The sequence below is a fragment of the Acomys minous genome (assembly GCF_964271855.1).
Source record: "Acomys minous genome assembly, chromosome: 5".
In the NCBI taxonomy this organism is placed as follows: Eukaryota; Metazoa; Chordata; class Mammalia; order Rodentia; family Muridae; genus Acomys; species Acomys minous.
This window is the reverse complement of record NC_140494.1, coordinates 32,332,550-32,359,841: the sequence shown is the minus strand read 5'-3', so window position 1 is coordinate 32,359,841 and position 27,292 is coordinate 32,332,550. Positions and strand designations below refer to the sequence as shown.

Here is a 27,292-nt window from a genome sequence, read left to right as displayed (position 1 = left end):
TTATTCCTTTGAATTTCTTTTGTTTTTTTTTTAATTGAATGGTGCGTGCGTGCGTGCGTGCGTGTGTATACCTGAGTCCTCTGGAAGAGCAGCTAATGAGCCACCTCTCCACCTCTCCACCCTCTCTTACTACATTTTTTTTTTTAATTTAAAGCCTTTTTTTCTGTGATACATGCACAGTTAGCCCTGCTCCCACTGGTCTTCATCTCCATGAAATTCCAAAGGTAAATTGAGCCTCAAGTTTATCTTTATGTATATATAGTGTATACTATTATATATTTGTGTGTGTGTGTGTGTGTGTGTGTATGTGGGTGGGTGGGTGGGTGATGTGCACACTTGTGTCACAGTGTGTGTGTTGAAATCAGAGAATAACTTGTGGGAGTTGGTTCTTTCCCATGGGGCCCAGGGATCTAACTCAAGAGACCAGACTTAGAAGTTGGCACCTGCTGAGCCATCTTGCTGAGCCCCATCTTACAGGCAACATGTTGCTGTATGCATGTGCATGTGGGTGCCAGAGGCTTCAGGTTTTACTGATCCTGGAGTTACATCAGCTGTGAGCCACCAATATGGGTGCTAGAACAAACTACGGGTCCTCAGAAGGAACAGCGCATTCTCTTAACAGTGAGCCATCTCTCCAACTCTTTATTCTACTTTTTCTTTTGTGTGTGTGTGTGTGTGGTTTTAAAGGCTTTTTTGTTTGTTTGTTTGTTTGTTTGTTTGTTTGTTTTGTTTTAAAACAGTCTGGGCCCTGACAGGGGCCTCCTACCCCTCTGCAGCCCGCTACAGTTCTGAACGTCGCTCAGTCTTGGGCAGCTCCACCTCACACACCAGGGTTGCTCCACCTGGGATCTTTGGGGGAGCTTCCCGCTCTCCATACCCCAGCTCAGATGGGATCACCAGCTTCCGCTTCTCCCCTTCACACATCCCCCAGCAGCCCCTGGTCCCAGCCCTTGATGGAGCTGGCCAGTGCCAAGGGAGAAAACAAAGGGCTGGTTCTGTGGTAGGCTGCTGTCAAACTCTGTCCCATCTTCTAGCTTCCCCGTGTAATGCATGTGTAAGACATCTCCCTTTCTAGACTTGATGGGGCAGTGGTCCACGCGTTTCTTCACTCCGATCTGCAGCTTCCGTTTGCCTTCTGCTCCCATGGCTGTGGCCAGGGCACTCAGGACCCAGCTCAGCCTCATGTCTCTCCTCACCGAGCCCCCGGAGACAATTCCTATTCTGCTCTTTCTTAACCATCATATACAGCCATAATTACATATCTCCCTAGGTTATTTTCACACTATTTTTCTTATTTCAATTTATACTGTGACAAAACTCATGATATGAATCACATGATCTCCCACCTCAGTGTCTGCTTTTTAAATAAGATATACATTGAGGCTGGGCATGGCCTCCTAGCACTCAGGAGGCAGAGGTAGGAGGATCTCTGTGAGTTCAATGCCAGCCTGGTCTACAGAGCGAGTCTATGAGAACTACAGCTACCCTGTCTTGAAAAAAAAAATGAAAAAGAAAGAAAGAAGGAAGGAAGGAATATATCACAGCTAAGCACATCACACTGTAATATCGCTCTGGAGACAGAGGCAATAGACTCACTAGTTCAAGCTCATCTTCGGCTGAATATCAAGTTTGAAAACCAGAAAGACTACACGAGACCCTATCTAAAATCAATAATAATTACAACAATTATCATCAAATAAAAATATCCCTTTCTCTACCCTACCACTAGTACCAAATACCATAAAGTTGGTTAACTCTTCAAAACATAGGGTTTGAGAAGTTGGAAGGCGTTTTGAGGTACATATTTTGGGTTCTGAAGGGGGGGCTGCTTCTCATTCCCCAAAGCGTGTGCTCCCCTGGCTCACACTGATAAAATGTCACGGCTTTGGGGGCAGGGAATCGTCAGATGGAGCTGGTTTCTTCTCTGCTTGAGGCAGAAGGCTCCCCTCATGTGACAGGAGGAATTTCGAGGCATCCTTATCCCCGTAGGAGAAGGTTGGGAGTGAGGTGCTTTGTGGGGTCCTTCCAAAGGTGCTGATAGATGCTTCCCACAGAGAGCTCACCTTCTCTAAAGGAGTCGTCTTCTGCAGAATACACCCATCAAAGGTCACACCGACTACCATGATCGGTGAGTCATGTCTGGCTTCCAATATACTCCTCACGTAAAACAATGAAGAATCTTATTGCCTAAGGAAATGTTGATTTAACAACTGGATTTGTTTGTTTGCTTGTTTTGTTTTTGTTTTTCGAGTCAGAGTTTCTCTGTGTAGCCTTGGGTATCGTGGACTCCCTTTGTTGACCAGGCTGGCCTCGAACTCTCGGCAATCCGCCTGCCTCTGCCTCCTGAGTGCTGGGATTAAAGGCGTGCCTCACCACACCTGGCTTTAACTACTGGATCTTTAAGTAGGGAAACCCTGGGTTCAAAATTTGAATTTTCAACTCAGGGTATATGTGTGTGTCTCATGTCAGTTAGGTTGTTTTTAGTCTGATTCAGGCTTCTTGCCTCATCGTCTCGTTTATTTAATGGCTAATTTCTGTGGGAGTTTTTGTTAAGTTTTGGTAGCTCTTGAGCCAAAAGAAGCAGCTGAGTCTTTTGCATGAACTGTCAGCCTACACAGCCACTGGCTTTCAGAAGGTATCAGATCAGAGATGCCTTTGGGGCTTGGGCTAGAAACAGTGACTAAGCATTGTCAGGCCAAGCACCCTGTGGTGCTCTGAGTATGAAACATGACCTGTTTGGTGAAGCAACATTGCATAACTGCTGTGCCTGTGCCTCTCCGGCCAGTCAGGTGACGCATCGGTTTCACGGAGTCATTCATCAACATCATTATCCTGATCACCATCAATTACTGTTTTGCAGAGCACCCACACGGGGATGACAGGATACTCCATGCCTGGGAGAGCACAAGGAAGACAAAGAATATTGTTGCTAAAGTAAACTGCTTGGGCTGCACATCTGAATATGAACCATAGAACAAACATACCTGTGAGGCCAAGCCTACCTGTGTCACACGTGGTGGGACCAACTCACTGAAACTCCCCGTGGGGCTGCACAATGGTGATTTGTGTTGTGTTGCAAAGAGCGTAGGGCAGATGGTCTTCCCACATGAGAGGTGTGGAGAAAGGTTCCCAGCCTCTTTGAGGACCCCAGGATCAGGTTCTAAGGGTTTAGAAAGACAGCCACCTATGGAGGCTCATACCTGTAATCCTATCGCCTGGGAGGAAGAAGCAAGAGGATCAGGAGTCCAGGACAATCTTGGCTACATGATGTTTCCATGTTTTTTTTTTAATGTTTCCATCTTTAAATTTACAAGTATTAAGCCATTTCAGCATTCCTTATTACATTTTATTTAGTTCTATATAGCTGTGGGTGCACACATGCCAACTTTCAGGAATTTGGATTCTGAGAGTTGAACTCACAAGGAGCCTTTAGCTGCTAAACCAGCTCACCAGCCCTGTATGTGATGACCTTTAGGACAGCCTGGGCTGCGTGAAACCACAACAAAAGGGTTTGGAAAGGCCTTTGTTAACCACTGACCCAAACACTCCAAAATCCTTTTACACTGTCCCTGACTGAGGATGACATAAAATCAGTGAACACCAATTCTGAAGATTGGGAGAGTGTCCAGATTCCAGAGATTTCTTGGGTTAAGAAAATGAAATGTAGCCGGGCGTGGTGGCTCGGGAGGCAGCACTCGGGAGGCAGAGACAGGCGGATCACTGTGAGCTCAAGGCCAGCCTGGTCTACAAAGTGAGTCCAGGATGGCCAAGGCTACACAGAGAAACCCTGTCTCGAAAAACAAAAAAAAAAAAGAAAAAAAAGAAAAAAAAAAAAAAAAGAAAAGAAAAAAAAAAGAAAATGAAATGTAGCACACCAGTAATCTCAGCACTCTGAGAGGCAGAAGCAAGTGGATCTCTGTGAGTTCGAGGCCAGCCTACAAAGTCCAAGGATACACAGAGAATCCCTGTCTTAAAAAAAAAAACAGAAAGAAAGAAATAAAAGAAAAAAGAAAAGAAGGAATGAAGGAAGAAAAGAAGGAGGAAAAAAAATAAATTGAAATCTGCCTCCCCGGAAGAGGATGTGCTTAGTCCTGATGTAACTTCATGTGTCAGAGTGACTTCATAAAGGGGGGGAGTTCCTCTTTTCTGAGGAGAAGGGGAGGGAGGAAAAGAGGAAGAGAGTGGGAGGGTGGGAGGGTGGGACTGGGAGTAAAGGAGGGAAGGAGCTACCACCCAGATGTAAAATGAATAAATTTAATAAAATTAAATTTTATTTTAATTTAAGAGAAAAAAAAAAAAGGAAATTGAAACCTTAGAAAATTCCTTGAGGAAATTCTAGAGTTGGGGAGGTGCCTCCATGGATAAGGCAACTAGGGTTTAAATCCCCAGAATCTACACACAATCCAGCCATGGTGAGGTGCATCTGCAGCCCCAGTGACCTCCAGCCAGAAGCTCCTAGTCAAAGGCAGTTTAGGTGGGTGGTGGACTTGACCCAAGACCACTGTCTTTCATCGTTACTAAGTTCAAATTATCCTAATTTCAAAGTCTTCCTCACTGCCTGATGCCCTTTTCATTTCTTTCTTGTGCTTGATTGAAGAACGACAGAAAGAAAACCAAGACAGCAGCACTGATCTGTTTCATAGGGCTGGAGATACGATTCAGTCAGTCGCGTGCTTGCCTAAGCATCAACAGGACCCTGGGCTCCATTCTCAGTAGTGCGTGAACTAGGACGGTGGGTGACGTACGCCTGTCAACCCAGCATGTGGGAGCTGGAAGCAGAGGATGAGAAGAATGAGGCTGTTCTCAGGCATATAACAAGTTCAAGGCCAGCCTAGGCTCCACGAGGCCTTGTCTCAAAAATAGACAGGCAGGCAGATAGACAGACATCAACCTGTTCTCATGTTCCCGAGGAATAACTCAAGCTTCCTATAGGACGTAAACAGGAGCACACCAGTTTACACACAAGTTCCGTGTCCTTAGTGTGGAGCCAGTTGCCTGTCCTGAAGACAAGATGTCTGTCTGTCTGACATCCTGTGCTTGGTGGCTGGGCACCTAGGCTAGATGGTACATAGCAGCTTCTTGCTTGGGAAAATACCCGAAGTGAATGCCACACCGATTACACATTTCAGCTTAGCCCTGTAGGGCTAGAAGATTTCCCAGGGAAGGCTCTCAGTGACAGAAGAGTCTCTCTAGTACCTCTTAGTACCAGCCTGAGAAAGAGGAGAAATAGCGCCGGGCGTGGTGGCGCACGCCTTTAATCCCAGCACTTGGGAGGCAGAGGCGGGTGGATCACTGTGAGTTCGAGGCCAGCCTGGTCTACAAAGTGAGTCCAGGACAGCCAAGGCTAACACAGAGAGACCCTGTCTCAAAAAACCAAAAGAAAAAAGGAAAAAAAGAAAAAAAAAAAAGAGGAGAAATAGGAGGCAGGCGGCCACGGTGCTGAACAAGGATGGAAAGACCTTCTTCCCTATCTCAGCAGGTTTCCTGTTCCACAGACCTGCCCAGTGTGCTCTCCTCACTACGAATTGGAAAGCTGCTGCCCTCCAAGTGTCCAGAGTTCAAGAAGCAGATCACAGTGAGGTCAGAGTTCTTTGGTCTGCTGACCAAGTTGGGTGTCTGGTCCCAGTGTCCCCAGACAAAGATAACAACAGCTGGGGCCGGAGCCTATAACTTCAACTGAGTAAACACACAGGGATAAGAGACAAGGAACAGAGGTTGAAGTATTTGCTTGGTCCTCGCCCACCCCTGGCTCCAAGGACCCTGCTTCTCTTGTCACTGGAGAGATTCAGAACAGGGGAGCACAAGAGAGTGTGCACCCCCAAGCAACTTGTGGATTAGAAGGAGCCAAGCACTTGCAACAGGGGAAGAAATAACCCCTTCCCACCATACTCAGGCACTGGGTGGAAAAGTATGCCAGGAAACCATAGAAAACTAAAACTAACTTTCATATTACTCACTGACTTTAAAAAATAAACTTACTTTAAAAATACATTTATGGGCCAAGCGGTGGTGGTGCATGGCTTTAATCCCAGCACTCGGGAGGCAGAAGCAGGTGGATCGCTGTGAGTTCGAGGCCAGCCTGGTCTACAAAGGGAGTCCAGGACAGCCAAGGCTATACAGAGAATCCCTGTCTCGAAAAACAAGCAAACAAAATACATTTATGGGCTGGAGAGATGACTCAGAGGTTAAGAGCACTGGCTGTTCTTCCAGAGGTCCTGAGTTCAATTCCCAGCAACCACATGGTGGATCACAATCATCTACAATGAGATCTGGTGCCCTCTTCTGGAGTGCAGTTGTATATGCAAGCAAAAACACTATATACATAATAACTTAATAAATCTTTTTTAAAAATACATTTATCGTGTGATCAATGACCCAATTGAAAATGCACAAAGAATATGAACAGTCTTGTTTTTTGTTTTGTTTTGCTTCTTCAAGATAGGGTTTCTCTGTGTAGCCTTAGTTGTCCTGGACTCCCTTTGTAGACCAGGCTAGCCTTGAACTCACAGTGATCCACCTGCCTTTGCTGGGATTAAAGGTGTTCACCACCATGCCCAGCCTCAGTCTTGTTTTTTTAAGATATACAAAAACACCAGCAGTGGCACATGCTTTTAATCCCAGCACTCGGGAGGCAGAGGCAGGCAGATCTCACTGTGAGTTCGAGGCCAGCCTGGTATACAAAGTGAGTCCAGGATAGCTAAGGCTACACAGAGAAACACTGTCTTGAAAAAAAAAAGAAATACAAGACAATAGGAAGTAATAAGCTACTGATACCACATAGATCTCAGAAACATCATGCTAAATGGGAGATGTGGCAAAAGATAGATGCTGAACATGTCTGCTCCTATGATGTTCTCTCACTCTCTCCTGCCCCACTCCGGCGAGACAAGGTTTCTCTGTGTAACCTTGGCTGTCCCAGACTCACACTGTAGACCAGGCTGGCCTTGAACTCAGGAATCCACCTGCCTCTGCCTCCGGAGTGCTGGGATTAAAAGCGTGTGCCACCATTGCCCAGCTCTCCTCTTTTAAAAATACATTTTATTAATTTATTCATATTACATCTCAATTGTTATCCCATCCCTTGTATCCTCCCATTCCTCCCTCCCTCCCATTTTCCCCTTATTCCCCTCCCCTATGACTGACTGAGGGGGACCTCATCCCCCTGTATATGCTCATAGGGTATCAAGTCTCTTCTTGGTAGCCTGCTGTCCTTCCTCTGAGTGCCACCAGGCCTCCCCATCCAGGGGACATGGTCAAATATGGGGCACCAGAGTTCGTGTGAAAGTCAGACCCCACTCTCCATTCAATCGTGGAGAATGTCCTGTCTATTGGCTAGATCTGGGTAGGGGTTCGAAGTTTACTGCACGTATTGTCCTTGGCTGGTGCCTAGGCTGGTGTGTAGCCTTGGCTGTCCTGGACTGGCTTTGTAGACCAGGCTGGCCTTGAACTCACAGAGATCCGCCTGCCTCTGCCTCCCGAGTGCTGGGATTAAAGGCGTGCACCACCACGCCCTGCACCAATACTAGTCTTGAGCTTGATATACAGATTAAGGTGCTCTTGAACTCATGATCCTTCTGCCTCCACTCCTAAGTGCTGGAATTTCAGACATGTGTCATTATGCATGGCTGTACGAAATCTCGAGCAAAGCTGGGGCTCAAAAGATAGTTCCAATGGTTAGGAGTATTTGCTGCCCTTTGAGAGGACCTCAGTTCAGTTCCCAGAAATCACGGTGGGAGGCTCATACCAGCCTGTAACGCTAGCTTCATGGAATCCAATGTCCTCTTCTCAACTCTGTAAGCATTTACACACACAGGGCACAGCCAGGCCGTGGTGGCGCACGCCTTTAATCCCAGCACTTGGGAGGCACAGGCAGGTGGATCTCTGTGAGTTCGAGGCCAGCTTGGTCTACAGAGCAAGTTTCAGGACAGCGAAGGCTACCCAGAGAAACCCTGTCTCGAAAAACCAACCAACAACCTAATAAAAAACAACCCACACATACACTCGACGCCGTATGCATGGAAGCCTAGAGAAATGGCCCCATTAATAAAGTGCTTTCTGTACAGTAGTGGCTATTTGGGTTCATTTCTCTAGCAACCATGTAAAAAGTACTAGGGGTGGCCATGTGTGTCTGCAATCCTCCCAAAGGGGTGTGGGAAGAGGAAGATCACAAGAGCCCACTGGCCAGCCATCCCTGCAAAGGACAAGCTCTGGGCTCTTTGTAGAAACCCCATCTTACACAATGTGATAAAGTATGATAAAGGAAGAAATCTGATATTAACTTCTCACCTTCACAAGCACATGTATGAACACACATATGAACACATATACAAATATATATACACATATGGTCTGGAGCTGGGCGTCGTGGCACAGGCCTTTAACTCCAGCACTCAGGAGGCAGAGGCAGGCAGATCTCTGTGAGTTCGAGGACAGCCTGGTCTACAAAGCGAGTTCCAGGACAGCCAGGACTATTATATAGAGAAATGCTGTCTCGAAAACAAAACGAAACAAAAATTTAATATAATGAGGTAAGAAAGCAAAGGTAGAGGGATGGAGAGCAAATGGGTTGAAGCCAGGTGTGGAGGAGGAACTTTTTTGGAGTAGAGATGTTCCTTAGTGTGACTGTAATAGTTATACACCTGTGTATAATTTTTATGTATTTCAAACTTATTGAAATATACACTTAAAATTGGTGAATTTTGTTGTATGTAAACCATATCTCAATATAGCCTAATGAGACAGTCGTATGTGCAATCCCACAAAGGTCCAAGGAGAACACTGGGCTCAGTGCCTTTCTTTTATATTTTATAAATAGAAAAATTGATGCCCAGAGAGAGTTATTATTATTCAAAAGCATGCATCCTTGTATACCAGTGGGTCTCAGCCTTCCTAATGCTGCAACCCTTTAATACAGTTGTGACCCACAAGCATAAAATTATGTTATTACTTTATCGCTGCAATGTTGTTACTGTTATAAATCATCATGTAAATGTACCTCACAGGCATCCTAACCCAATTTGCAGGCATTCAGTAGTTTTGTATGAGCACATCCTCCTTGTGTTCAGGAGACAGAAGCAGTAGGAGCTCTTAACAGACTCATTGCAAAGAAATAGTTGGTGCAGTTGTGTGGGTTGACCAGTCAGGCAGTTCAGCAGTTAAGAGCACTGCTTGCTCTTCCAGAGGACCTGGGTTCAATTCTAAGCACCCACACAGTGGCTCACAGTTCTCCGTAACTCCAGTTCCAGCGGTTCTGGTGCCTTCTTCTGGCCTCCTCTGGCACTAGGCATGAATGTGGTGCACATACATGCACACGTCACTAATCGTGTAGTAGTAGTAATAGTCGTCGTCGTCATCATCATCATCATCATCATCATCATCATCATCATCACCATCATCACCTCTTGCAGCTATCTCTGCACAGAAGCTCACACTCTGGGCTCTCATCTGTGATAGCCAGACGCTAAATAGCATTATGGGGTGACATCTCTTAGGCTGGGAGAGGAACTGTAGGCAAGCTGAGCACATTTTCTTGGACATCCTGGGACACGACTCCAGAACTCAGTGGGTTTCAAGTGGACTCTGGAAACCCATGATCCCAGAACACATAAATCCTGGCTTTCTCATGTCCTTTGGAACCTTTGAAATATTCCTAGGAAGCTTAGAACTTCTCGTTGCGTCTTCCTGTGTGTGCAGAATGTGTGTATATGTTTGTGTGTGCATGAATATGTGCACTGGAGAGTTACAGGTGAGAGGTTGATATCACGCTGCTCCTCAGTTACTCTCTCCACTTTACTTTCTTTTTTTTTTTTTAATTTTGGTTTTTGTTTTTTCAAGACAGGGTTTCTCTATGTAGCCTTGGCCATCCTGAACTCACTTTGTAGACCAGGCTGGCCTTGAACTCAGAGATCCGCCTGCTGGGATGGCATATGCTATCTTGCTTGGCTCCACCTTACTTTTTGAGACAGTCTGTTGCTGAACTAGAGCTCATCCATTAGGCTATGTAGGCTAGCCAGTAAACTAGGGACCCTCCTGAGTCCCCAGCACTGAGATTATAGACACAAGACACCACCACTGGCCTTTTTACCTGCCGAGACCTCCTGCTGGCTTTCTTTCTGCTCCCTGGATATGACTCTCCTTTAACGAGGCCACTAAGAGCCACAGCAGCAACATTCCAGATGGAGCTTGTTTCAAAGCAAGGAGAGTGTATGGGGGTGGGGGCAGGGGAGCTGTGCAGAGGCTTGGCTGCCCTTATGGAACACAGGGTCATTACCCTAGCATACAGGCTAATTAGCCTGAGAATACCCACCTGTGTGATTATTGCTCCCTAAACAGAAAACCTAGATTGCTGGCCAAGAAGACACTGAACAGGATGAACAGCCAGACACCAAGGCTCCCTACATCACCCTGGGGCAAGGTTACAAACCAGGAGACCTCCTCCTGCTGTCATCTCAATTTGCTTATTGGGGGGGGGGGGGAGTGGGGAGTGAGCAGCATCTTGGCAGAGGATCTATAAACACAATGCCTTCTGAGGCAGACAAACACAGAGAAGAGCTTAGTAGCCTGAGATTCCACCTGGCTTGGGCTAGACACATACCCTTCTGTGCACTCAATGCACAGACACCTCTTTTCTAACAATGTACCTAGCAACCAAGTACCCCACCTGTGCATGTACTCCCTGCTCCAAAAATGGAATAAGTTTCTTCTCCCCTTGACAACCATCAAGTGCGGACAATTTCTATACAAACAGTTATATCTGAGACTGAATAGTAAAGGGGCCACCAATCCAGGCTGACACTGTGTCTTCCAGTGGACTTTTAGGGAGAATCTCCTATTTACCATCATGCCTATGCACAATTGCCTGTGCATATGGTTCAAGTCAGCCACACTATAGGAAGGAACATTCACAGTAAAGGTTATGTGACTCCAATCTGTCAATTAAACTAGAGAATGACTTCCTGGACACTGTAGCACATACCTTTAGCCCCACCCCCGAGGAAAATCTCTATAAATGCAAGGTTAGCCTGATCTACATAGTGAGTTCCAGGCCAGCCAAAGCTAAAACAGGGAGACTGTAAAAAAATAAAAATAGGGCTGGAGAGGTGGCTCAGTGGGTAAGAGCACTGACAGCTCTTCGAGACGTCCTGAGTTCAATTCCCAGCAACCACATAGTGGCTCATGCCATCTATAATGTGATCTGATGTCCTCTTCTGCAGATAAAGCCCTCATATACAATAAATGAATAAATAAATCTTTTTTAAAAATTAAATTAAAATTAAAATAAAGAAAGAAAGAAAAGAAAAATAAAGAAAAAAGCTTTGTGGTTGTGGCACATGCAGTGGGGGAGGCAGAGGCTGCACAAAGAATCCCTATCTCAAAAAACCAGAAAATGGGCCAGGCATGGTGGTGCTTGCCTTTAATCCCAGCACTTGGGAGGCAGAAGCACTCTGAGTTCGTGGCCAGCCTGGTCTACAAAGTGAATCTAGGACAGCCAAGGCTACACAGAGAAACCCTGTCTTGAAAAACCCAAAGAGAGAGAGGGAGAGAGAGAGAGAGAGAGAGAGAGAGAGAGAGAGAGAGAGAGAGAGAGAGAACTACCCAGATTACATATCTTAGTAACCAGCCCCCTCATTCCTTGAGACCCCATAAAAATAAATAAATAAAATAAAATAAAACAAAGCCTGATGACCTGAGTTCAATTCCTGGGACCCACATGATAGAAGAAACCCAACTCTCACAAAGTGTCCTCCGACTTCCACGTGCATATAGTGTCACATGCTGTGCACACTTACAGCAACAACAAGAAAAAACAAACAAGCAAATGAAGTTATTATAAACAGACAAACAAATAAATAAATGGCACCAAGAACCTGGAAATGCCCAACCCAGACCTTGGCCGCTGGTGATGCTTGCTTGGGTCAGAGTGTGTATTTTACACTGAACTCTTCTGTTGCATTTCAGCTAGCATCTTAGCAGTGAACCCCAGGAGACAATAGCGTCCTTATTCAGAAAGAGATTGGTTCTTTAAAGACATGGCTTCTTGGTTAGAATGTGTAGACTTCAGGGTGAAGCTCAGATGCACCTACTTAAGCCACAGTCATGGGTCTAAAACCTATTTAGGGAGCAGCAGCTGTTGTGGGGAGGCTGCGGGCGGCACCAGGAGATAGTGGCTTAGCAAGATGCCCAAAGCTTTTTTTTTTAAGTGTGTGTGTGTGTGTGTGTGTGTGTGTGTGTGTGTGTGTGTGTGTCTGAGATTGTCATTCAAGCATGGTACCTAATTAGGCTTAAAAGCCTGAGCTTGATCCATCCTAGGAAGATGCAGAGCTTTTGTCTCCCAGCCACACCCAGGAGGCACAGAGCAAAATGCCCTCCTGGAGTCTGGTGGGGCCGGAAGGTTTAGCCGTCAGCCCAGACAGCATACTTTGTGCATGCCTCACCTGCCTTTTCCTCCTTCCGGGATGACACCAGGTGAGCTGGCATCTACATCAAAGTCAAGAGACTGGCCCAGAGGAGTCTAAGCCTTACTTCCTACGGCTCCAGAAATCACATCCTACTTCTCCGGGTGCCCTGCAGCATCCAGAGTTCAGTCTGCTAAGCATGTGATGAGGGCTGGCAGGAAGGCTGACAGCAAAAGCCCCAAAGCCTGCGGATACACACATAGTACACACATGCACCTACACACACACAAAAGCAAATTCTGGAGCTCTGTCCCAAACCTACTGAGCAAGAAGATCCAGGGGTGGGTTCCAACTATCTGCTTCCCCCAGGGAGTTTGAGAGCCACCGTTGTTCCAAGAATGACAGGAGTATGTGTCAAGTGCTCAGGACTGTGCCTGAAGCTTCGGTGTTGCTCGGCTGTGACATCACCTGACTGAGCACTACCACAGCAAGAGTCTCTTCAAGCCATGCTTTTATTTCCATAGTGCCAGGTTCTCACAGGTGGTGACTGCTCTTCCCCTGAAACAACCCAGGTCAGGTGTGCGCGCACCTGACTGTCAGAGTACAAAGCTCCTCACTGTCTTTACCATGAGCCATAATGAGACACAAGGAAATGGGGAAGGGGGGGGGGGCAGGCAGTGCAAGTCCTTGGTGAATAAGGAAATGATTTATTAATTAAGTCTATTGTAATAAAGAGATGCTCAAGTCTAAACTGGAAACACTGCATAAAAGGGGCTGGGTGAGCACTGTTTTCATAGGCAGAGATCATGGGATGGATGGTTTGTGCAAAGAGTAAAGGTCATAGCAAGAATTTTTGGGTAGGGGTTTTGAGACGTACTTAAAACACTGGGCCAACGGCTTGGTATGAGATGGGTCAGTGGGTATCAGCAGGCATTATGAACCCCAGCAAACGGAGTTTAATTCCCAGAACCCACGTGGTGGAGCAAGAGACACAGCTTTTGCAGTTTTCCTCTGACACCCACATGCAGTGCATGGCTTGTGGGCATATAGGCACACACACGTGTGTGCATGCACATACACACATAAAAAAATTATTTTCAAAACAGCGGGTCAGACACTGCAAGGAAAAGATGAATGTAATAAAGTACACGAGGCACAGATCTGAGACTTAGTTGGGACAAAGAAGTGACAGCAGACAGGCGTGGTGGTGCACGCCTTCAATCCCAGCACTCGGGGAGGCAGAGACAGGTGGGATCTTTGAGTTCAAGGCCTACCTGGTCTACAAAGTGAGTCCAGAACAGCCAGGGCTGTTACACAGAGAAACCCTGTCTCTGAAAATGAAAAAAACAAAACAAAAAAAAACAACAACAAAAAAAAAAAAAGAAAGAAAGAAAGAAAGAAAGAAGTGACAGTACAGAGCCTGGGACTTAAGAGTCCAAGTTAAGCAGCCTCAACGAATAGGGAGCACAGAGTGTTTTCCAAGTTTATCCAAAGACTGACCCTGGGGCTAGGATTACGTTTGGTAGAGTGCTTGCCTAGCATGCGTGAAGCCTAGGGCTGGGTGTCTAATGCCACGTAACCCAAGCATGATGGCACATGCCTATCATCCAGGCACTTGGTGTTAGAGGCAAGAAGGTCAGTGCAAGAGTACCCTCTGCTCCATCTGGAGCTAGAGGCCAGTCTGAGACACCAGAGGCCCCTTCGAGGAAGAGAGGGAGAGACAGAAGGAGGGAGGAGACTTTTACTTAAGTCCCATGTGACAGAGGGAACCTAATTGCCAAAGATGTGAGTGGTTAATTACTGGAACCAGAAACTTATCTTCTGCAGCCAAAGTCTTTGCACATGTGGTTAAGGATCCTAGGAAGGAGATATTGTCCCTGATGAATGATTACCCGTGGAAGCCTCAGACACAATCACTCTGTCTGTGGTGGACAAAGAGAAAGATAGTGCACAGATAGGAAAAGGCCGTGTTATCACAGAGATTAGAGTGGCCTGCAGCTGGGCCAGCGAAGAAGCAGCATGGGTTGCTGACTCCCCGTTTTCAGCCCAGTGAGACCAGCTCAGACTCCCAGTTCCCAGTGTATGAGGGCAACAACTGCACAGTGTGTCCTTCATTCTCCTTTTCTCTTGTGTCCCAGGCTGGCCTTGAACTCCCTAGGTAACAGGAGATGACATTGAATGCCTCATTCTCCTGCCTCCAGCCCCCAAGAGCTGAGATTCCAGGCATGTACCTACCACCATGGTGGATCATGCAGTGCTCAGGATGAAATCCAGGCTCCAAGCATGCTAGGCAAACACTCTACCAACTGAGCTACATGCCCAGTCTGGATAGTGATTTTGTTTGTTTGTTTGTTTGGTTTGGTTTGGTTTGGTTTGGTTTGGTTTTTCGAGACAGGGTTTCTTTATGTAGCCTTGGCTGTCCTGGACTGTCTTTGTAGACCAGGCTGGCCTCGAACTCACAAAGATCCACCTGTCTCTGCCTCCTGAGTGCTGGGATTGAAGGCGTGTGCCACCACTGCCCAGCTCTGTGTAGTGTTTTTAAAAAGTAGTTCTTGGCTTTGTGAATTTTAAAGTTTTTGAGGGTTGGTTACCTTGGGGACTGATATTAGTTTGGCATTACTGTCTTGCCTATCACTGCATTGAATGTGTTAGAGTTGGGTTAGTCAGCCAACTGCATTTTATCAAAGATGGAGGCAAGGCTTAGCCACACAACGAAAACATGACTGTCCTCATAATTAGCATTCATCAAGACTACTTTGCAAAGGTATAGAAATAAAAAAAGTGCCCAGTGGGTTAAAGCATTAGCATGTTGATGTACTTACATTTGTACTATTAGTAATGGTTTTGTGTTCCTTTTTTTTTTTTTTTAGTTTTTCGAGACAGGGTCTCTCTGTGTAGCTTTGGCTGTCCTGGACTCACTTTGTAGTCCAGGCTGGCCTCGAACTCACAGTGATCCACCTGCTTCTGCCTCCCGAGTGCTGGGATTAAAGGCGTGCGCCACCACTGCCCGGCTGTGTGTGGTATTTCTAAGTGCACTAAGAGGCTACAGGTAGTTATGAACAGACACTGGCTTAGAACAGTAGTGACCTCCACGCCTACTTAGCGTCTCTCTCCCCCACGTCTCCTATGCTGGCTATTCTTCGCCTTAAGTTTAGATTTGGAAACCATAAAATGACCTGATGCTTTCTCCAGTGCAACCACATCACACCCCAAAAGGCGAGGAGATGCCTTCTGTAGGACTCTGCTGCCAGGCTGTTGCTCAAGGCGCAAAGCTTGAAGGAGAGGCAGGTTTTTCCACTCTGTGCAATCTTGGGAGCCATGGCCCTAAGGCAGCTGTAAAACCCACGTGTTAAAATAACTCAGATTGCTTGTGATAGGCTAAGTAAATAAACACAATGGAACAACTAAGCAGCCACAGAACTCTGACCCACAGAAGAAAAGAAACAATTGCCTGGGTGAATAGCTCTGAATAGACAACTTACTCAACAGCTAATGACTTCATTTTTTTTTTTCTTTCCCCCAGCCTGGACTAACAGGAGAACACCAGGCTTATTCTCCAAACTCAAGCCCCCAAGTCCGTCACAAAGATGCTCCATTTCTCCTTCTCCTCCAGCCTCCAGTCAGTCAGGGCATACCCAAGTGGGTCCCCACCTACATCCCAAAGTATCACGTTCTTCTCTGTCATTGTCACCTTGCTATAGCAAGTTCTAAATCTGCTCCCCCTACCTCACCGCACAGTTGGGTCCTTATTCCTATCCGTGAACGACGGCTTTGAAACCCGTGATTATTGCCACCGAAAGGGATAAAAAAAAAAAAAAAATTTTTTTTTTTTTTTTGTCTTTTGCGACAAGGTTTCTTTGTAGCCTTTGGCTGGCCTAGAATTCACAGGGATCCACCTGCTTCTGGGATTAAAGGTGTGTGCCACTACCAACTGGCTATTAAAAATAAAAATAATATGCAGGGCGGGGTGGCGCACGCCTTTAATCCCAGCACTCGGGAGGCAGAGGCAGGCGGATTGTTGTGAGTTCGAGGCCAGCCTGGTCCACAAAGCAAGTCCAGGACAGCCAAGGCTAACACAAAGAGACTCTGTCTCGAATAACAAACAAATAAATAAATAAAAATAAAAATAATAGCCAGGCATGGTGGTACATACTTTTAATCCCAGCACTCAGGAGGCAGAGACAGGTGGATCTCTGAGTTCAAGGTCAGCCAAGGCTAGTACACAGAGAAACTCTGTCTCAAAAAAAAAAAAAAAAAAAACCAAAACAAAAAACAAACAAAACAAAACCAAAAAAGGACTAGAGAGATGTCTCAGAGGTTAAGAGCACTGACTGCTCTTCCCGAGGTCCTGAGTTCAATTCCTAGCAACTACATGGTGGCTCACAACCATCTATAATGTAACCTGATGCCGTCTTCTTGCCTGCAGATGTACATGTAAACCACTGTATAAATAATAAATAAATAAAAATTTAAAAAGTAAAAATTAACAAAATTAATAATTTTTAAAAAATCATTAATTTGGGAGTAGGAAATTCTTTTTGTTAATCATCTAAACTTCTAAGTCTAATTATGGTTGAGAGATTATAGCTTCTTTAAAGTAAAGGATGTGTATAAAAAGTTTAATAAAAAGTTTGACATTTTAAAACATTGTTGGTAGGGTTGGCGATGGGAAAGCACGCCTTTAATCCCAGCACTTGGAGGCAGAGGCAGCTGGATCTCTATGAGTTTGAGGCCAGCCTGGTCTACAAAGCGAGTCCCGGACAGCCAGGGTTGTTACACAGAGAAACATAGTCTTGAAAAACAAAACAAAACAACGGAAACAACAAAAGCAGAATATTGTGTAGGTGTGCAGGTGCCAACATCAGGTATGGAGGCCCGAAAACAACTTTTTGATCTTTTTTCACCATATAGGTGTCTGAGATTGAACGTAGGTCTTTAGCTTGACTTCAGGCAGCCTTAACCGTGAGCAACCTCACCAAGCCCTGAATATGACTTTTTAATTTGTTTTGTTTTGTTTTATTTTGTTTGGTTTTTTGAGACAGAGTTTCTCTGTGCAGTCTTGCCTGTCCTGGACTCACTTTGTAGACCAGGCTGGCCTGGAACTCACATCCATCTGCCTGTCTCTGCTTCTGCCTCTGCCTCTGCCTCTGCCTCTGCCTCTGCCTCTGCCTCCCAAGTGCTGGGATTAAAGATGTGCACCATCATACCTGGCTTAAATTACTTAAAAAAAAAAAAAAACTCAGAAAATATTTTATTTTATTTATTTATTTAGATGGTTTTTTGTTTGTTTGTTTTTGGTTTCTTCAAGACAGGGTTTCTCTGTGTTGCCTTGGCTGTCCTGGACTCACTTTGTAGACCAGGCTGCCACCACTGCACCTGGCTACAGAAAATATTTTAAACTTTATTATAAAAAAATTGTAGCAGGGTGTGGTGGCACATGCCTTTAATCCCAGCACTAGAGAGGCAGAGGGAGGTGGATCTCTGAGTTCGAGGCCTGGTTTACAAAGTGAGTCCAGGATAGCCAAGGCTACACAGAGAAACCTTGTCTTGAAGAGGGGAAAAAAAAAAGACATTGCAAAAAAAAAAAATCACATTTTGAAATTAACCAAACTCTAAACAGAATAGCCAATAGAAAAAAAATATATATATATTTTTTTGTTTTTGGAGACAGGGTTTCTCTGTGTAGCCTACTTTGACTGTTCTAGATGGAAAAAAAAAATCTTATGTGACTAAAATTATTACTTTTCTGAACTATTTTTCTTAAATCTTACCTATGTCTGTGGATGTTTCCTTTTATCCAAATAATTTCTTCAAGCTACACAACTATAGCCTTCATATTAAATATCACTCCTCCAAAAGCGAAGGAAGCTGGGAGACGGAACTGAAGAGGACAGCATCAAGCTGTCTTGTGCAAGAGCAATGGTGCACGCCTTTAATCCCAGCACTTGAGAGGTAGAGACAGGAGTATCTCGGTGAGTTTAAATCCAGCCTGGTCTACATAGTGAAACCCTATAACTCCATCTCAAACACACACACACACACACACACACACACACACACACACACACACACACACACACTCCCAGCGAATTCATAAAATTCCAGAAGAATTTTAAGACTAAAGAAAACAATTTATAATGCAGGAAGGGAAAACCAGCTTCCATGGTCCTCACCCACTTTTTTTTATTTAAGCCTCCACTCCACACTGCCACCCCAACCCTGCCTATCACGAAAATAATTTCTAGAAGGTTTAAGAGGAGAAAGGCTCCTAAGGAACAATCCGTGAATAGGTAAGGCAGCATTGGGAGAAGCCACGTGCCGACCATGGTCTCATCTTTTTTTTTCTCCTTCCGAAACAGGGTTTCTCTGTGTAGCTTTGGATGCCCTGGACTCGCTTTGTAGACCAGGCTGGCCTCGAACTCACATCCATCCTTTGCCTCCTGAGTACTGGGATGGAAGGCGTGCTCCGCCACCGCCCTACTCATGGTCTCATCTTATTTCTAAATTTTAAGGAAGCGGGTCGGGACCCTGGAGAGGCGGCTGCCCTCGCCTCTGTCTTCTTCCACGTTGACCCTGCTTTGTCGTGAGTTAAGCAGAAACCACGGGATTATACAAACTCTATACCCTGCAGATTTGGATCCACAACTTTTGAGGCTAAAGGAAAAGTAGGATCCGGGAGGAAAGTGCGCCGCAGGCCTTTTTTCCTAAGCTGTTTTACTGAGCCAAGGCAGCACCCGACGCCGACCCTCCCCCTGCGGATCACCGCAACCGGGCAGGTTTGGACCCGCCGCGTCACGCGCCTGGAGTCCCGTAGGCTCCGCCCTAAGGCAGGCGCAGCCAGTGAGGAGGCGGGGGCGGGCCCTGCCGGGGCCGCAGCCTGGGAGGCTTTAAAGCTTGAAGCCCCGCGCTGCTCCGGCAGATTCCCGGACCTCGGCGACCCGGGGGAATCGAGTTCGTAGGATTCGTGTTTGCCTCTGGCCGCCTCAGGTGAGTGGACGCCACCCCCTCCGCCCGCCCTCACTCCAACCCCGGGCCCGAACGCTGCTCCTACTAGGAAAGGAACGGGGAGCCACAGCATCTGCAACCCGGACTGGGGACCCCAGGATGGGCAGGACCTCCAGGGGACGTCCCTCGGCCTTCCCGGAGTCACCAGCCCGTGTTGCGGAGCAGGGTCGTAGTCAGGCCACGTGATTCCTCGCCTGCCGGGACCCGAAGAGGCAACCCGACTCCTGCAAGCCGGTCACGGGGCCCAGGGCTCCCTGTGCCGCCATAACACTCGTAGGCGGTGGCTGCGAGGGCGGAACACGCCAAGCCCCTGGCCCGGCCCAGTTTGGCCCCTAACGCGAACTAGGATCGCCTAGGGGAGGCATCGCCCTGAGCCTTCCGTTCTGGAAAGCCAGTCCGGACCGTCTGCAGCTGTGCATTACTTACTTCACTGTCTCAGGGGATTCCTGTATACACACTTGGGGTCACCTAATATTGTCAGTAAATGACCTGGCTCTAGATGTCCCCTTAAGATTCTGGGGCGTGCAATATCGGGAGACTCAGGACTCTCAATAATGGAAAAAGGCTTACCCTATCTTAGTTTCTATGTCACTTGCCTGCTAGGCTGTTTTCGTTTCAATAGCTGAACCCAGCAACATTCAAATATTTCTGGCTTGTTTTTCTCCACTCACACCCACACCTTTAAAGATGTTTCTACTCTCACAAAGTGGTTTTTAACTATTTAAATGAACTGGTTTGCTGCTGGGCTGATGGCTCATGACCGTAGTGCCTACACTTGAGAGATGAGGCCAAGTAAAAGTTTAAAGCCAGTTTGAACTACGTGAGACTCTGCCCTTAAAGCAAAAAAGGCTTCTGACATAGCCTCATGTCCTCTTTCCCTTCCCTAGGTGTTTGAACCATGAATCTTTTACTTCTCCTGGCAGCCCTCTGCTTGGGAACAGCCTTAGCCACTCCAAAATTTGATCAGACATTTTCTACACAATGGCACCAGTGGAAGTCAACACACAGAAGACTGTATGGCACGGTTTGTGATGTTTATACATTGTCTAGAGAGAATGGTCCTCTTTGCCCTTGGAAATGGTTGGTTTCCGTTGGTGTTTTTTTTGTTTTGCTTTGTTTTTCCAGACAGGCTTCTTCTCACCGTGGCCGTGGCTGCTTTGCTACTTGCTCTATAGACTAGTCTGGCCTTGAACTCACAGAGATCCACCAGTCTCTGACTCCACGTACTGGCATTATTAATGGGCCACCACCACCCAGCTTTTTCTTTTCTTTCTTTATTGGGTTGGAGGGGTGCTCAAGCCAAAGAGAGTAACCAGAGAGTAGCCTCCAGAAGCAGGCTTATACAGGAATAGCCCCTTCACACACCCGTTGTAAACACAGTAGAGCACAAATATCCCTTTGTGTGTTGGAGGGTGGAGCTATCCCTATTCCAGTAGGTCCAAATATGTTGGATTTTTGAAAAAAAATTATATATAGTATATGTTTTATATACATATATAGATAGATAAGTTTATATATATGTTATATATATAATGTATACTATATATAAGTTTTGCTTGCACTTATGTCTGGGCATTATGTGCATCCTGGAACTGGAGTTAGGAAGGTTTGACTCAACTTGGGTGCTGAGAATTAAACCTGGCTCCTCCACAAGCGCAGGTGGTCTTAACAGGGAGCCGTCTCTCCAGCCCTATCCCTGAGTGCTGGGGTTAAAGGCATGTTCCGCGTTGGCTTCTAGAATGAGGAGGAATGGAGGAGAGCCGTGTGGGAGAAGAACATGAGGATGATCCAGCTGCACAACGGGGAGTACAGCAGCGGGAAGCATGGCTTCACCATGAAGATGAACGCCTACGGCGACATGGTGTGTGCAGCGGGAGGCGAACCCTGTCCCTTCTCCTCCACTTTCTTCTCACAAAAGTACCTCACCTTGCAACCCTTTTTTTTTTTTCCTTTTTTTCCTCCCAATTTCCCGGAAGACCCATGATGAGTTCAGGCAGGTGATGAATGGCTACCAGCACCAGAAGCGCAGGAAGGGGAAGATATTTCAGGAGCCTCTGTTTAAGGTGCCCAAGTCTGTGGACTGGAGAGAAAAAGGTTGCGTGACTCCTGTGAAGAACCAGGTATGAGGAGAGCTGGGAGAGGTCACGTTCGTACAAGCCGGAGGACTTGAATTCGATCCCTAGAGTCCACCTGGAAGAGAGGTGGGGAGGGAGGACGTGTGTCAGTGCCAGGGCGTAGGACGTGAGACAGGTTCCAGGGCCTTACTGGCTCACCAGCCTAGCTGAATCCGTGAGTCCCAGGTAAAAGAGAAACTGCTGGGCGGTGGTGGCGCACGCCTTTAGTCCCAGGAGGCAGAGGCAGATGGATCGCTGTGAGTTCGAGCCCAGCCTGGTCTACAAAGCTAGTCCAGGACAGTCAAGGCTACACAAAGAAACTCTGTCTCAAACAAACAAAAAGTGAGAGAGCCTGTCTCAGAAAACTCTGGTGGCCTAACCCTTCCCTACAATAGAATCAGGTGTGACCGTGCCTGGTTAATACCTCCCGTCTCCCACAGCAAAGCCATGAAGGAACTGGAGTTTGCTTTCCTGTAATGTAGTGTGTGTGGCGTGCAAGTTTGTTATAATTACTCCTTGACAGTTTTATATACTCAGTCCCTGACATCCCTCTGACCCACACAACACACATGCACCATCACCCCCAACAAGTCTCTACCCCACCCTCCTGTCTTTTTTTTTTTTTTTTTTTTGTAGCACATCCCGCCATGGGCTTAGGTATGACATAGCGATCCACCCACCAGAGCAAAGGCGACTCAACAGTGGCAGCGTCACTAAAGATGTTTCCCTTCCACCAGCATCCTCAAACTGGTGGCCGCTCCACTGGGAGGGGCCAGGCCTCCTGAGACTCTCTGTCCTCTGTGCTGTAGTCTTGAAGTCTGCTCCTTGGTATATTACGTGTTCGGGAGGGTGAATGAAACAGGGTCTCACTATAGCCCAGCCTGGCTTCAAACCCAGAATCCTCTTGCCTTCATACACCAAGTGGATTGTGGGCATAACATTGCCCCACCCAGGTTCCTGTTTGCTGGTTGTTTTTTTTATATGTATGCAAATAGCCAGATGTTGGTGACACGGGCCTTTCATCAGACAGCACTCCATAGGCAGAGGGAGGTGGACATCTGAATTCAAGGCCGGCCTGGTCTAGAAGTCCAGTCTAGGACAGCCAAGGGCTGTTACACAGAGAAACCCTGTCTTGAAAAACCTAGGGAAAAAAGACAGCAAAAAAGTATGCATCTACAAAATGCAGTCTTTGACTTATAAACCACTCACCTTTTTCTCTCTTTAGGGCCAGTGTGGTTCTTGTTGGGCTTTTAGCGCAACTGGGTGCCTAGAAGGGCAGATGTTTCTTAAGACTGGCAAACTGGTCTCATTGAGTGAACAGAACCTTGTTGACTGTTCTCGTGATCAAGGCAATCAGGGCTGCAATGGCGGCCTGATGGACTACGCTTTCCAGTACATCAAGGAGAATGGAGGTCTGGAATCAGAGGACTCCTATCCCTATGAAGCAAAGGTAAGTAATTGGCTTGTTTCATCCCAGCGTCCTTTTCAGAAGCGGGAACATTAGCAGAGTGGTTTCAGAGTTTGTATGTTAATGGGTAACTTAACAGCATTCTGTTTCAAGGGATGGTGCACTGTGAGCTGTAAGGCGCTGCCTATTTTCTTCTAGAAGGTTCTAGAAGGTTGTAATCAAGTCTCTCCTTTAACTTCCAAAGGATGGATCCTGTAAGTACAAACCCGAGCTTGCTGTGGCTAATGACACAGGATTCGTGGACATCCTTCAGAACGAGAAGGCCCTCATGAAGGCTGTGGCAACCGTGGGGCCTATTTCTGTCGCTATGGATGCAAGCCATCCATCTATCCAGTTCTATAGCTCAGGTAATTGTCGCGGTTAGTGCCACCCTGACTTTGGCGATAATTGAATTATGTTGAAGGGAGGGGTGTGCACGCAGGCGCATTCAGAGTCCTGCGTCATCAGATCCCTTGGAGCCGGACTAAAAGGCACTTGAAAGCCACTGAATATGAGTTCTTGAACTAAACTCAGATTCCCTGCCAGAGCAGTAAATACACTTAGCCACTGAGCCATCTCTGCAGCATGCTCCTCTTTTTAATATTTTAATGCATTTATTTGCGTGGTACCAATGTGTCTGTGCTGTGCATGCATTTGGAGACTGGAGGAAAAATTGTAGGAGTCATTTCTTTCCACTGTGTGGTCCCAGAATCAAACTCAGGCCCTGAGCCTTGTTAACAAGCACCTTTACCTGCTGAGCCATCTCAGCATCTGGAATATTATTTTTTAAGTACTGTGAATTACTCTAGATCCTAGTTTGCCTAACTCTTCTCTAGCAGCTGGATCTTTTTCCAGAACAGTTTTTTACTGTCATAATGAAGACTTCAAAGAACCCGTGGTTCAGTTGTAGGGAAAAATGGGGAGGAAGAAGGACCTTTGCCAAACAGTGAGCCTTTTCTTTAAATTTACGAGTAGCCAGGATTATGCTTATTGGCATACCAGCTAGATAGAGCCCATCACCATAGGCTGGCTTTCTCTCTCTCTCTCTCTCTCTCTCTCTTTCTCTAGACACAGTCTCTGTGTTAGCTTTAGCTGTCCTGGGCTCGCTTTGTAGTTCAGGTTGGCCTCGAACTCACAGCAATCCACCTGCATCTGCCTCCTGAGTGCTGGGATAAAAGGTGTTGCGCCATCACACCCGGCTTTACCATAGGCTTTAAAACAATACTTTTGTTTGTTTTCGTTTTTTGTTTGTTTGTTTCAGACAGGGTTTCTCTGTGTAAGCCTTGGGCTGTTCTGGACTTGCTTTGTAGACCAGGTTGGCCTCGAACTCAAGAGACCTTCCTGCCTCTCTGCCTTCCAAGTTCTGGTATTGAAGGCATGTGCCACCACACCTGACCTAGATTTGTTTTTTTGTTTGTTTGTTTGTTTTTTGTTTTTTTAAATGAGAGGAGTGAGGATATAGCCCAGTTGATAGTATTTCCCTCGCATATTCCAAGCCCTGCTTCCGGGCTCAGCCCCACATGAACCAGACACGGTGGTTCACTCCTACAGTCTCAACACTCAGGAGGCAGAGGCAGGAGGATCAGCTTAAGCCCATCCTTGGCTACAAAGCAAATTGGAGAGCAGCTTGGATTTCACTGTTGTCATCTTGGCTGGCCTAGAATTCTATGTGGTCTAGGCTGGTCTTGAACTCAAAAAGAACTGTCTGCCTCCCAAGTGCTGAGATTAAGGTGTACACCACTGTACTCAACATGGCCACTCTGTTTTGTTTACTGGTGTCTTCTACAGAATTTGGGATCTGTGACATAACAGAATTTTGAGATAGTATGATTGTGGGACTGGGGTGGATCTCTGTCCTGTGGTGACTGGAACCTCTCACTCAGTGTCATTTAACTCTGCCAGGCACCTACTATGAACCCAACTGTAGCAGCCAGGACCTCGACCATGGAGTTCTGGTGGTTGGCTATGGAGTTGATGAAGACGGTGAATATTGGCTTGTCAAAAACAGGTAAAAGACTCTAAGTGTTATATTTTAACTCGAAAGAAAGTTCTTTAGGTGGAATCAATACTTAGATGCAAGGCCACAGGTATTTAAATGTTTAAATCCTGGAAGCCTTTCTCATTTAGCATGAAGGATTAAGAGTCTCGACTAGAAACTGGGCCTGGTGGTCCTTTAACCCCAGAGTGCTGGTGGATCGCTGTGAGTTCATGAGGCCAGCCTGGTCTAGGACAGCCAAGGCCACATAGAAAAACCCTGTCTGGAAAAGACAACAAAAAAAATTTTTTTTGAAATAAGCTTATTAGAGAGACTTATCTGTATTTGTAACATTGAATTTCCACCTGGGTTTCCAACAAGAGATAGCCAACAGAAATTATAGCTTGTGTATCTTCCTGTGTTATCTGTATTTTTCCATCAGCTCTCAAAAGCCTTAAGGCCTGTCAAGATTAATTTTCACAACTAAATACCTCATTGAAATGTAGCATAACAGAATGTGCAGACATAGTGTTCTATTGAAATCCCAATTCGCCTCACTTTTCTCTTAAAAGTTAAAGAGGATGCTATGGCTGTGGCCCAGTTAGTAAAGTGCTTGCCCAGAATATGCAGAACTCTGGGTTCAAGCCCCCCAGCTCCACATACAGCCTAGAGTGCTGGCGCGTGCCTACATCCCAACACTGGAGGTAGGAGGGTCAAGAATGAAAGGTTATGTACTTAGAGAGTTGGTGACGCCTGTGAACCGTGGCTACACAAAAGCCTGTTAATCTCAAAATAAGTGAGGGGCTGGGGCTGTCACTCAGTGGATAAAATACTTCCCAATTCAGTCATGAGGACCTATTTTGGGTCTCTGACAATCACATAAAAGCCATGTACTGGAAACACAAAGCTATAGTCCCAGTTCAGGGCAGTGGGGGCTATGAGCTCCAGTTTCTCCAGTGAGAAACCAAAAGAGGAGCTACAGGAAGGCACCAGCGTCAACTTCCAGTTCCCATGGTTAAAGGGTGAATGTGCCTCTGTGTGTTTTGAGTAGATCTGACAGCACTGAGGTCAGTGCAGTCCTGGTTTTAAGTATTAATTATAAACCCATTCTCATATTTCCTTGAATCTCTTTCAGCTGGGGACAAGAATGGGGTATGGAAGGCTACATCAAAATAGCCAGGAACAAGAACAACCACTGTGGACTGGCCACTGCGGCCAGCTACCCAAGCATGGCTTGATGGACAGTGATAATTAAGGACGTATGGACACTACAAGCAAAGGAATTTATCTTAAAACTGACCAAACCCCTATTGACTGAGACCATGGTACTTGAATCATTGAAGATCCAAGTCATGATTTGAATTCTATGACATTTTTACATAGGTTAATTGTTACCACTACTTAAAACTCCTGTTAAAAACAGCTTTATAATATTGAACATTCATTGCCTAATTCTGAGTCTGGAATATGTGTTTTATAAAGGATGTATAATGCTTTCTTTACCTTTGAAAAATAAAATTTTTGTTCAGTGTGTATAGGTAGGACATTTGTGTGATTGTTGACAAATGTTTGGGACTAAAGACTGGCTTGAGGTGTTGCCCTACCACAGGAAAAAGGTGTGTTCTGGAGCCTTCTGCTTTTAAGAGTATGTAGATTTTACCTCAGCTTCCTATTGGATAGGGCATGTATAAGTGAATTTAGCTTATGAGAACATTGTTTTTTTGGGGGGGAGAGGGGGTGTACATGGCAGATATAGCATAGCCTGGTGGCGCATACTTTAATCCCAGCACTCTGGGAGGCAGAGGTAGGGTGGATCACAGTGAGTTCAAGGCCAGCCTGGTCTACAAAGCAAGCCCAGGATAGCCAAGGCTACACAGAGAAACCCTGTCTGGAAAAACCAAAAGAGAGAAAATACAAGTTGGTCCTAGATCAGGTTGTCAGGCTTGGCCACAAGCGCCTTTTACCACTGAGCCATCTTGCCAGCCCCACTGGTTTTAAGTGATACATAATTACTGTTTTACCCAGTCTCAAGCTTGTTTGTTTGGTTTTTTGTTTTGTTTTGTTTTTGGTTTTGGTTTTTTGAGACAGGGTTTCTCCGTGTAGCCTTGGCTGTCCTGGACTCACTTTGTAGACCAGGCTGGCCTTGAACTCACAGATCCACCTGCCTCTGCCTCCCGAGTGCTGGTGCGCCACCACGCCCAGCAGTCTCAAGTCTTATATCTGGCAAAATTTGACAAGTACGGTAGAACAAAAGTTGTTCTACACGGTGGTTCTTAACCTTCCTAATGCTGTGACCCTTTGGTGCAGTTCCTTATGTTGTGGTGACCCCCCCCCTCCCCAGCCAAAAGTTGTCTTT

At 46.2% G+C, this 27,292-nt stretch overlaps 2 protein-coding genes across 2 annotated transcripts; one reads left to right on the top strand and one right to left on the bottom strand.

Annotated features, from left to right (window-relative positions):
• Positions 1-720: 720 nt before the first annotated feature.
• LOC311598145 (peptidyl-prolyl cis-trans isomerase FKBP2-like) lies at positions 721-1,184 on the bottom strand (the record flags this gene model as incomplete). Its single annotated transcript, XM_084783060.1, is given in 3 exon segments — positions 721-927; positions 929-955; positions 957-1,184. Coding segments are annotated over 3 exon segments (402 nt in total). The 3' UTR covers positions 721-780.
• Positions 1,185-19,225: 18,041 nt separating this feature from the next.
• LOC311598747 (procathepsin L) lies at positions 19,226-26,469 on the top strand. The gene is made up of 8 exons (XM_084784079.1): positions 19,226-19,382; positions 20,288-20,424; positions 21,139-21,261; positions 21,377-21,520; positions 22,740-22,964; positions 23,167-23,329; positions 24,864-24,969; positions 26,072-26,469. Exons 2-8 carry the CDS (start codon positions 20,299-20,301, stop codon positions 26,172-26,174), a joined length of 990 nt encoding a protein of 329 aa, XP_084640205.1. The 5' UTR covers positions 19,226-19,382; positions 20,288-20,298; the 3' UTR covers positions 26,175-26,469.
• The last annotated feature ends 823 nt before the right edge of the window (positions 26,470-27,292 follow it).